The sequence below is a fragment of the Heloderma suspectum genome, chromosome 4 (genome assembly GCF_057233095.1).
Source record: "Heloderma suspectum isolate Gila_16-S chromosome 4, 16-S_ref, whole genome shotgun sequence".
NCBI classification, from domain to species: Eukaryota; Metazoa; Chordata; class Lepidosauria; order Squamata; family Helodermatidae; genus Heloderma; species Heloderma suspectum.
The window spans coordinates 271,927,426-271,939,510 of NC_139461.1; the positions used below are offsets into that span (position 1 = coordinate 271,927,426).

At 41.8% G+C, this 12,085-nt stretch overlaps 1 protein-coding gene across 3 annotated transcripts in view; it reads right to left on the reverse strand.

Moving 5' to 3' along the window:
- PIGU (phosphatidylinositol glycan anchor biosynthesis class U) overlaps window positions 1-12,085 on the reverse strand; it is a 42,948-nt gene that overhangs the window by 22,162 nt on the left and 8,701 nt on the right. The window contains exons 4-8 of one of the 3 annotated variants that reach the window (XM_084853883.1): window positions 9,203-9,265; window positions 7,335-7,444; window positions 5,107-5,207; window positions 3,588-3,685; window positions 74-228 (exon numbers count right to left, since the gene is read on the reverse strand). In XM_084853883.1, the coding sequence (XP_084710009.1) occupies window positions 74-228; window positions 3,588-3,685; window positions 5,107-5,207; window positions 7,335-7,444; window positions 9,203-9,265 (527 nt within the window). The remainder of the gene's footprint in view (window positions 1-73; window positions 229-3,587; window positions 3,686-5,106; window positions 5,208-7,334; window positions 7,445-9,202; window positions 9,266-12,085) is intronic. The other 2 variants (XM_084853885.1, XM_084853886.1) reach the window with 2 other exon arrangements.

Genomic DNA, 12,085 nt, shown 5'->3' on the forward strand with positions numbered 1-12,085 from the left:
GAATGCCACTTGGGAAAGAGACAATTGTTTTATATATGGATGAATCTAGTGCACAGAAACAAGTTCTACTTACATGAAACCATAAACAGATGGAATAAAATCCCAAGAGTTGAGGAGGAAGAATGAGAGGCAAATAATCACTATCAGACTTCCCAAATACAACCCTGCATACTGCACAGTGTAAAGCCAGAAGTCTTTGCTTTTCATTTTCACTGGTATGAACTGACGCTACAGGGGGAAACAAAACCACAAAATAAGTTTTATAAAAGGGTAATATGCAATTTCATTGCTAAGCAAAAATCCTGAGAAGCTTTTAATTTCATGAACTAACCCCTCCCCTTCTGATATTGTTAAGAGAAGGCAAAACATACTGTTAATTAAGGCAGGAGGAATAAGTTTCAGGTGCATACTGAAAAACTGTGAGCTGGTGTAGCACAATGGCCAAGAGACAGCGCTATGAACCAGGAAGTTGCTGGTTCAAATCTCACCTTTGGACTTAGCAAAGATGTGCTCTCTCAGCCTCAATTCCCCAGATGTAATAGGGGAACAATAATACTGAACCACCTTACAGGGATTACAAGATAATGTATTTGGAGCATTTTTGATGCTTGAAAGTATATATAAAAGCCATTTTATTTATTTGAAGCTCTACCTAGTGCTCCTTGAATTTTCCAGCCAGAGTGTCCAGGGGGAGAAAACACAGCAGAAGCAGCAAAGAACCCAAATTTAAGACCTGAGATCACCAGCAGTGTGCAACTGTTGAGGGAGTGGCCTGACCTGGAATGATTCTTTTTTTGGGGGGCAAAGCTAAAATATAAGGTAATGTATTCATCATGTGGGATATACACACGGTACCTAGCAGAAATTGTTACGGATATCCAGATACCCCTCTGTGCAACTGTGCGCTAGTCCCACATTTTTAGTAAGACCTTATCAAATGTTAACATATGTGCATACAATATCCACAAAAGCAAATTCATCACAACAAATGTTACCTCTGCTAACATAAGCACATGTTCTGAATTATCTCACAACAATCTGAACATAAAAATCTGGCAGGATAAATTTGAGAATGCCGAGGAGCATTCATTCAAAAACCTCTCCTAACAAACTGACGTTCTGGTGCAATTAAAAGCCTTTTTGAAACTCCTGTTATTAGCCAGAAGACATTCCACATTGTCTCACAGCTCCAGCCAATGTGCTATAGCCATACAGATGTTGTGCTTAAGAATTAAACGCTAACTGCACAATTGGGAGGAGAAATAAAGCAACACCTCCCCAAATGTAACAGCAGGAGCTTCATTTAGATTTAACAAGCAGTTTTAACTACTGCAGAACCTCTGTTACCACAATTATATAAAGCAACACCAACAACTCAAAACTATTCTGGTCAGAAAGCTGCAGACACAACTTGATCCTAGTCATGCTTACTCAGGAGGTAAGTGCCCCTGAAATCAACTAACATCCAAGAAAGCATGCTTAAGATGGCAGCCTTAGGGCGCAATCCTATGCACATTAGACAACTCCCAGCATTCCCCAGACAGCCATGCTGTCTGGGGAATGCTGGAAGTTGTAGGCCTTTTTTCTGTCTAAACGTGCATAGGATTGTGCCCTTAGACTACCAGTCCAGTGGTCCATTTTCAGGAAAAGAGAGAATTTATTTTTGAAAATCTGTTTTGATAAAATTCTCATTCTATATAGAACTGTTGAGAATAGGCAATAAAGAACAGAATTAGGATCAATCATCACTATAAAAACATAGAGGAAAAACACCAACAGAAACCTACAACTGAGTGGCTGAAACTTAACAATCACCACCTGGAAGTGGTAACTTTGCATGTCAGCAGAGACCGATTTATGGGTAAGTATATTTTCTCTAGTGCCCCTTCAAATCCCAAGAGCAGGACTACAAATAAGGGTACAATCACCTATCTTTAAATGTTTTCTTAGGGCCACCTATTTATTTTCATTAATATCGGGATAAGCAGAAACGTGCTTGAAATCTGTATGAATGAGTGCTTGTCCTGATATTAATGGGACCAAACAGACCTGACATGGGAGATCTGTGACTGGATCTTCCAACTTTCCCCATCCACTTAAATCAGCCAAGTGGACGGGCACACTGGTCACATTATGGCACTGGGGGAGGGGGGAGTTAATCCTTTTCTTCTGCACTGTTGTCCCCATCAAAACTTTCCCCTGAAGCTGTCACTAGTTCCTAAGCTACCTCACAAGGTTGTTGTTAGCTTCAAATGGGGATAGGGAGAGAACTGTGTATGCTGCCTTGAGCTCCTTGTAATAACACACACACCCCTCCAAAATTAGAGCCCGCCTGCAGCAGCTTTAATGGGGAAATGTCAGGAGCTCCAATCACGGTTTGGGGGCTTACTCATCAATAACCACTGAATTGGCTGGGAGCTAGAATCCACTGAAGGCTGCTGGGATTCAGGAAGTTTCACTTTCCACTCTTTGTTTGCACCAACTATTGCTCCCTTTCTGTATTCTGCTCCCCTGTTCCTCTTCCCTTGCAAGAGCCTCACTATGCCAAAATGTGGCTACAATGATGCCACTTTAACCCCTTGCCCTGGGAGCCTATAAACCACATTAATCTGCGTCCTCTCAGGATGCACAAGTGGACAAGGAGAAATTTCCTGGAACAACCAGGAAACCAGAGACACCCCAACCTTTTCCTCTGAGCTAGGAATACCCCACAACATCCCTTTCTTTCAGTTTCACCTGGAACATTTTATTTTATTTTATTATTACACTTTTCTCCCACCCTTCATCCAAGGAGTTCCAGGTAGTGTACAAGGTTCTCTCTCCCTGTTTTATCCTCCAAAATCATCCGACCTCAAAAATACCTGTTGGGAGCAGAGTTTGCAACACAGAAAGCACTTGTATTTCAATACTAGATGTCAATATGACATCCTAAACATCTGGGGATGATACGATAATAATAGAATGCACCAGTCTCTTGCAGGTCTAACAAAGGGCTCTCACATTTTTCATAACAAGCCCCCGATCTTGGAAAAGCATCTTCTGCCCTCTGACCATCTAAGTTGCTCTGTCCTACAGAGCTATGCGTATATATGAATAATTAAAGGTTCCATAAGCATCTGACTCCCTGAAGGACACAGATCAACCAACATTCAGAAAAGCAGAAATGAGATGCTTTCAATGACCGCAACTTGCCTTCTTCTACAAAATGGCAAGAGAAACAGAATCATTGCCAACTACAGTGTTTCTTTGGGCTTAGATGATTCAGGGGAAATTACTGTCATCAAAACTTGCCTCACTTGAGCTAGATCACCATAGGCAAAAGTTTGGACTTTCACAATTTGCTCAGTGATGTTGGTCACAAAAGACAAAGAGTGCATGTCATCTTTGTTTCAGCAAATATGATATGCGAGCAATTTGCAGGTTGCTTTCTGATTCTAGGCACATGCCCACAAGTGAGTCTTGCAAATTGATAACAGCCCTGCCACTGCAGTATCTACCAATTCATGTTTGCTAAAGTATCTGTTAACTGATGGCTGGTAGCAACTGGCTATATCAAAAGGGAGCTTTTGCTCCTGCGGAGTATTTACCTGCAATAAATACAAAAGGGCTGGTGCAAACAAGGTGAGAGGGTACAGGGACTGATATGTTGCTAAGGCTAGAAATATAGCACTGAGGAAGGCACTGCCTGCAAAACAAGAAAAGAAAAATCAATGTCACAGCTAGTAATTGCAAGGAGTTTCATATCCAAATGGGCTTTGAAAATGGTTGCTTTTGGCCAACATAGGAGGTATAACCTGGCATTTTAGAACACTTAATACTTAGGACAAGCACATACAAATTGAGGGTGTTTTTGGACAGTGGTTTTGAATAGCGACAATGTACTTTCTGTGCAAACCCAACCTCACGGTTTGCACACGTTGGAGCCCCCTGGCCACAACCTTGGCCACCGTGTATGGAGCACCGTAAACCTCAGTAAGGCTGGAGTGGCACTGTCATAACACAAAAAGGTCCCCAAATTTTCAGGGCATCTGCTGCACTGTTTTGCCTCACTAGTTCAATACACCAGCTCCAAACTGAGAGCAAGTGGACTAGCTGCCTGGATGTGACCTCAGTCTTAATTATGTCCAAGGCTTTGTGTAAAGTACTAAACAGATTATAGTTGAAATCAAGAGTTATCCATCAAGAGCAAAGGGCTGGATGCGCCTGATCTCGTCTGATCTCAGAAGCTAAGCAGGGTCAGCCCTGGTGGTACTTGGATGGGAGACCGCCTGGGAATCAGGCTTCCTGCACTGAGCAGGGGGTTGGACTCGATGGTCTTGTAGGCCCCTTCCAACCCTATGATTCTATAAGAACAGCTGAACACATGACAAACAAAAAGGTTATTTTGTAATGATAGTATTTTTATTTTAAAAAATCATTAAAAACAAAATACCTTGCTTTCCCTTCCAGCAAATAACAAGCATCAACACAATTTATATTTTTTAAATGATCAGCTGGCTTCTGAGCTATAACATTAATACTCAAAGATGGAATTACTTTTAAGGAGATCTTTAAAGCTGTTTATGTCCCATGTGCAAACAAAATAGATAAAGTGAAAGTCTGTATATTAACACATATCAGATGTTCTTGCTTATAGGAAATGTTTTTAACAGGAATATTTAAAATAGTGTCACCTTCAGGTTCATCCGGTATTCCGAGAGCAGAAACTCTACTGCATTAGATGTAATGGTCATATGCAGACAGATGACTTTGTTGAATTGTACACTATTGTTCAGATTTGTTTGTTCTCTGGGACCACAAGTTTTTCTTACCATTGTGACTGAACTTCAATGCAACTGTAATAGTGATGGGGAAAGGCAAAGTATTGCTAGGTCTGGAAAAGGCCTTCAACATTTCCCACAATTATTTAAGCTATAATCTGAGGGACCACCTGAAAAGTGGCCACACATTTTAGACTGTAGTTTTAGAATCACAAGCCTATCTGATCTGATTGGCCTGACATCTCATTACAAACCTACCTATATTTTCGGAGTTTAAAGTGGCACATCTTTCAAGTGTTATAAAAAGCAAAGCAGAGAGGTATGTATATTTTCCCAAGTGCATTACCTTTTATTGTTGCCAAAATGAAGAATGCGATGATAGTATTGTTGATGGCACACGTGGACTTTGCAACACAAGACATCACAGTGTATGGATTTAAGAGATAACTGAAAAAGAATAGACATCCAAAGTCAAAGTTCCAGAACACCTACATGGCACCAACTTTCTCTCTCTTCCTTTACATCTCTCCTTAAACCTACCTCTTCTATGAAGACTTTGGCTTAACTATCCCTTTAGTTCTCATCCCCAGCTGATACATAGCCTAAGTATGTGCAATTGTATTTTCTCACAACCATCCATTAGTACTTTCCTTCTCCTCAATCAAAATTAGATTATAAACTGCTTGGAGAAGAAATGTATCTTTCTTTGGCTTCTGTTAATCTATTAAGCACCAAGCTAAAGAGTAAAGAATGTCAATCAATAATGATTCTGCCATCTCATTTTTATGTCCAGGCTATGCATGCTTTGTCATCTAAGAAATGGCACCTTTGGTATTCTGCCAAGTTAAGTATTGCCCTTGCAAACAAACCTCTTTATTTTCCAGCACAGCACAAGGTAATTACAAGAGTCTAAAGGAGGAACGGGAAATACCAGAGGAGAAATAGTACACTTAAAATTCAAACTTATTCTGAAGGAGGAGGATGTAACTGGGGAAAATGCCCTTTTTATGGGAAATAGGTTTGGCAAAAGATGGGGTTAGGGTGGGCAGAGAAGTCTTGGTTCAGGGAAGAGTGGTGGTGAAATAGGTTTGTAATTGGTAGAAGGGGGGGGAGAAGGATTATATGTAACACAACTAAAGAATGTGCACTTGAAGGGATTCGACTGATGTCTTTATACTGATGTATTACAAATATTAAGTTTTATCTTTTTGCTATTTCTTTCTTCTATCATTTTCTCATATCCTACTTGATTAAGGCCATAATGGAATTGCACTGCTTTACAGTGCGCCTTTCGGGGCTAAAGACCCCATCTACTACCTCTAATAGCAAATTAACAGGAGTGGAGCCAAAATGGGGCCACTGAGAAATGAGGGAGGTATTGGGATATATGGGGGTTGGACTCAACGGTCTTATAGGCCCCTTCCAACCCTACTATTCTATGACTACTATACTATGAATCCTGAAGTTCGCAGAAATAAAAAAGATTTTTTTAAAAAAACAAGAGGGTAACTCTCACAAAAAAGCCCAATGAAGAATGAGTATGCTCAGTAGCCACAGAATGTCTGTTGGAAAAGAAAAATGGAAAATTGGGGGAGGGAAAATGGAACTACGGTTTAACTTCAGGTTGTTAACCATGAACAAAGCAGACTTCATAACCCAACAACAAACCATGGGTTCTCTTCCTGAGTTGTTTGTGGTTAACAACCCATAGTTAAACTATAGTGCAGGGTTCACACGTAACAATAACCCACAACTCAACGACAACCCATACTCAACCCATACTCTGAGTTGTCGTTACGTGCAAACCAGGTTGCTATGTCTGCTTAAATTTAAGTTCAGTGTTCTCTGTTTTGATCTCTGTGTGTGCCAAGCCTCTCTACTATAATTTATTTCCATCTGTGTTCTTTTTGGTGTGTGTTGTATGAGACTTAAACACATACTATCATTGGAAAATAAACAAATGGCTATAACTTTTCATTGCTGTTTCTGTTTTGTTTTACAGAAGTGGATGGATTTGCCAGGCATAGCAACCCCTTCAGAAAGAACGGAGCCTGACAAATATCAGACAAATTGGTGCAGGGTTTCTTGTGCAAGTAGTCTTTAAATTTTGATGTGTTTTATTTTAAGGGAACTGCCTATGACATTTTATTTCTAAGTAGAACTGAATGAAATTTGCAGGCATAGCTGTCCCTACTGAGGGGATGAAGCCTACCAAATGTCAGATGAATTGTGCAGAGATTTTGTGCAAGAGCAACCTTTACAGTGTGAGGATTAAAAAACAACAATGTGCTTATCCCCCTAAGCCACTTCCATTTGTGCAATGAGGGGCCCCAATGTCCAGCAATTCCCACTTGAAACTGTAGCTCTCCAAGCTGCATTCCATGCTGTTCTTCCAGCAGCTTTATGGGAGAGAGTGCATGGGGGTAAAGGGATGCAGCAGGAAGGAAGAGGCAGGAAAGCCCTGCTGTGTGAACAGAACTCCTCTTGTACTTCTCTGGATCCAAGCCAATATAAATGCTAACAATAAACATTCTGTGTATTAGAAGACTTGTGTCCACTGAAGGCAATACTTACAACAGTGCTACCTTGAGAGGGATATAGTACATTTCCATGGGGGTCCGGATAAGCTCAGTCGCATCAGGTGCATATTTATCCAGTTCTATTAGCAGTTTTTGCTTTTTAAACTGGATATGGGAGAAAAATAATATGTCAGAAAACACTGCATGTGTTCAGCTACTCTGCTCGTCATCATGGTGCCTGCAGAAAATAATATTACTTTGGACTATAACCCACGTTTATAAGCCCATTGCTTACATTTCTGCTTAGCGCCTTTGCAAAGGCAGAACCAACTTGTGCAACAGGAACATTTGCAACCCATGCTAGGCTTTTCTAAATTTGCATCAAATTTATTTGAAGACAGTTTAGAAATATATTGATGTAATTGTACAAAAGATTGACACTCCCTTGCTAAATCAATGCTGACCTTTCAGAACAGAGCTTCAAAACAGCTTGACTTACAAGCATTACATCTGCAGTGGTTTCCTTTCCAATTTCAAAACTGAATGAGGTCAAGCCACAATTTATATGGAGACTTATTGGATGAATACACACAGTTTGTTAAACTGCAACATCTCTCCTCTTACTATTATTGCAAAATGATTAATCAAGATAATGGGCATTATCTATCTCCATCTAGTTGCTAATCAGAATCCTGTACTGCAAAGATCTGCCAGAAATTGATTAATAAAATGGTTAAAAGTTATGAGCAATATCCAGCATCACATGAGTGGATTTCTGCTTGCACAATGGGACCTTCCCCTTCTCTCTTCCCCACTTCAGCTCCCCCTGCCCCCCAAACTCTGTTCCAGAAGCTCGCTCCAGAGTAGATTATGAGGGCACACAGAGGGCTGCAGAGGGGAGGGGAAAATCACACCCACCGACCCACCCCTGTTCCACTGATGGAAGTCATTCTGTCAGCGGGAGAGGCTAACACAGTATTGTGAGTGGAATGAAGCATGGGGAAATGTATTGTCCAACAACATCTGAAGATACTAACCAATTCCCCTTGGGTCACATTTGCATTATCAGTCCTCACTTATACCCGGTGAGAGGACAAGAAAAGCAACAAGTGTTATGTGACCTAATTTGCACTACCTATTTAATGCATAACTATCTTGATTTGAGTCATGCTGTCTGCACCAAAAATCTATGGAACTGGGTGCAAGTATTACCAGGAGTATCTATTCCAAGACAGGCTCATTTCCCCACTCTAACATCATCTTGCAAAAAACACATATGGGTGAAATTTCAGGAAATGACATGTCAAATGTGGTGGCCATGACCAGAAGCAATTGTGTCCGTCTTCCCTAATTAATGATTTTGCCCCTCTGGGGGTTTTTTGCATGTGATACTGAGTGGTTTCGGGGCAGTATCCAACGATGTCATTCCGTAAACTCAAACAGTACTAGTACTCTGTCAAAACTTTCTGTTGTGCAAGAGGCTCAGTTGCACAATGAGTTACACAAGCATAATGCAGAACTGCTTACGCAACTGCTCTTGTGGAACCACGCTTACACAAACATAACTTCACTTGGATTCTCCTCTTGCGCATAGTTCAGAACCTAGTTTCCACTAGCACAATGTCATTTATGTTAGCAGAATGACACGGTTGGATACTGCCTCCAGTAATGCGTGAACATAAAATAACATAACTACTGTGAAGGAGTACAGTAGTAGATTTTAATTTGGGGGAAAGCAGGTTTTCATCCAAGGGAGATGAGCAAATGATGCCACACAACAAGTGGGATAACACAAGATGTAAAATACCACACCAGAAAATGCTTATTAAAAATGGAAGCAGGGAAAGAGAAGGCAGCACGCAGCAAATGCACTGTAAGCAATGTGAATAAAAGCTGAACCAAAAATAACACCTGTTTACTCACCAGAACTTTGTTATAATCCTGAATGGCCAAATATAGGGCTACAGCAGTCAAGATATCTGTTATCTGAAGAAAGGATCACCCCAAATAATGAAAAACAGTTGAAAACATTAAATATCACAATGTGTCAGGGTTCCCTTTTTGTCCCTGCTGAACTTCAAATAGCCAAATCAAAACACAGACAAGAGGCTTCTATCCACAGCTCTTTAATCCTTTTACTTCAATGGGTCATACAGATGCAAATTGTCAGTAACTCACAGTCTACAAAGGAAATGCCTTCAGGGAGTTCAAAGGGAAGCTATGAAAGTTGAAAGTTGCCCACCGTTTGAGAAAAGGCGGGCACGCTCTCCTAACTTAAGGTGGGGGGGAATCTCCCTCTATGCCGTGAGGTCTCTATGCGTAGCTGTTCCTGCCGGGCCAATTGGGCAGATTGCCTAAGCTCCACCCCTGCCATCTCTCTCTTGGCTCTGCATCTGCACCTGGCATCTACGAATTCAGGCTCTCCAAGCCCCACCTCTCCCTGTTTGCTATCTCTCACGGGGGAGTATGAAGAGAGGCCCTTTCTGTCCAGCTGGACTATTGAAACCTGAGGAGTCTGTCTCTCCTGGAAGAGTCTGGGAAAGTTCCTCCCCCATGTTTTGCGGTTCCTCTTCAGAATCTGAGCTACTCTGCCACTGCCTATGCTCAGAGGCACCCCTGACACAATGCAACATGTACTTTCTAAATTAACATCAGATTCTGAGGCAACTTGCAGCAATTCAGTTTACAAACATTATGGGTCAAAACATCTTGAAAGAGGATTTTTCTAGATGGGAATTTTAAAATATGGTGCATGGATTACCACTGGCTCATCAAACTCCCATAGGAGGACAGAGGGAGCAATCCTATGTCCCCTAGCCAGCGTCTGGGGGACATAGGATTTTTTCGGTTTCTTGGCTCTGTGCTCAAAGACAGGGCTCCAAGCTTGCAGCTAGGAAATGGCGCTCCCCACCCGCTCCCCCTCATAGCCAGCATGGAGAGAACCATTCCAGCTGCCTCTCCATGCTCGGCAATCCGAGCACGGAGATGGGGAAAAGGAGGCATTCCTGGGGGTGAGGAGGGGAAGAGGCCAGGGCAGCTGGCTTATGCCTTTTCCTATCGCCGCCCCAGCCTCCTTCCCTCCCCATCCCCGAAGCCTCTGCTAGACAGGCGAAATCAACCGTCTAGCTAAAATGCAGCACGGGAGTCATGAGGCACCTCCCTCTCTGCATAGGATATTCGTAAGCCTCCAAGTTCAGGGGCTTACGAGTACCTAGGGGGCAACACATAGGATTATGCCCTTCGAAAACTAAATATTTTGAAACCCTAGTGCACAGTTCAGTTTGTTTATCAAGTCACTCCTAACTTCAAAGAAATGGAGAAACTGTATTTCAGAGGTGATTCATACAATCATGCTAGTTGCATGGTAACTGTAGCAGCAGCATGATAGTTTGTCTGTATGAAGCAGGGGGGAAGCATTACAGACACGTCTTTTTTTAACGCAGGATATACTAGTACTGATAGCGGGAATTTTTGTTTGCCACATGGTAAATCTTATCACATGGCAAATACCACTTCAGTCCTAAAAACACTTAAATAGAATCACAAGCGATAAAATAAACATCTTAGGGCGCAATCCTATGCATGTTTAGACAGAAAAAGACCTACAACTCATCAGATCAGAGAAGCAAGATGGAGAAATGCCAGAAGTGCAACGATGCTAGAATAACTACATCCCAAGTTCAAATAACCTATCACTCCATCATTCCAAGTTTCTGAAATTTGGATGTTATCAGCAATATGATGCAGTATGAATGTTGATCAGTAAACATTCTGAGTTTTTTATGCTATACTGTACATCATGCATATTGTCTATCTGAAAGCAGACATTTATGATTTGTTTTAGCACTTTGCATTTATCTTAATGTCCATATATGGCATTTATTTTAGTAGCCATGAGGAAGACACTTGGTCAAAACATGTTGGACAATCTTCACAAATAAATAGCCACTTTCAAGCGTAATCATTTTCTCTTGCTTGCTTGCTTTCATTTGGGTGAAATCCTATGGAAATAGGCATCCGCCTTTGAACTCGGAGGTGACTGCCTATCCGATGCAGGGCAGGAAAAGCACGGAGTGGATTGTTTGGCTGTCTAGCAGAGCAGGGGAGGAGGCTGCTGGACAGTACATAGGATGTATCGTACCAGCATTTTCGCCTTCCCTTCCCTGGAACGGCCCCTGGAACGCCCCGTTTTGGACGCTCCGTGCTCCTCTTCCGAGAGTGGAGTCATTCCACGCTGCCTGCAAGGCAACGCGGAAGTGTGGGGAAGGTTGGTTCTCTGTGAACCGACCTTGGAGCAAGGGCTCCGAGGTCGGTTCCCAGAAAACCACATATCCTATGGCCATCTCGCCGCTGACTAGCAGCCATAGAATTGCTCCCTTATTCATTTAATTTCTATACCACCCAATAGCCGAAGCTCTCTGGGCAGTTCACAAAAAAATCATCAGCTTAAGTCTTGGCTCTCCCTTTGTTCTTATGAGGGTTTTTTAGTGTTGCTCTCCCTTTTTCTCCAACCATCGTAACAGACTATAGGTTTCTTCAGCAACAGTAGTCAGAACTGTCATAAACCAGGTGCAAAAAGGCAGATCAATATGTAATTATTCATGAGTTAAGAGGCTTTTAGGGTGATTCACTGAACCAAATCAAATATTATTGCCACAAAAAAATTTATTACAGAACCCAAATGTCCATGTTCATTCAAGTCTTGAGAAATGTTCAATAAGTGTTCAGGTTGTAACCAGTTCAACTCACAATCTGAACACATGTTCACCCATTCATAAGGGTCCGGGCTGGGACAATACGATCCCT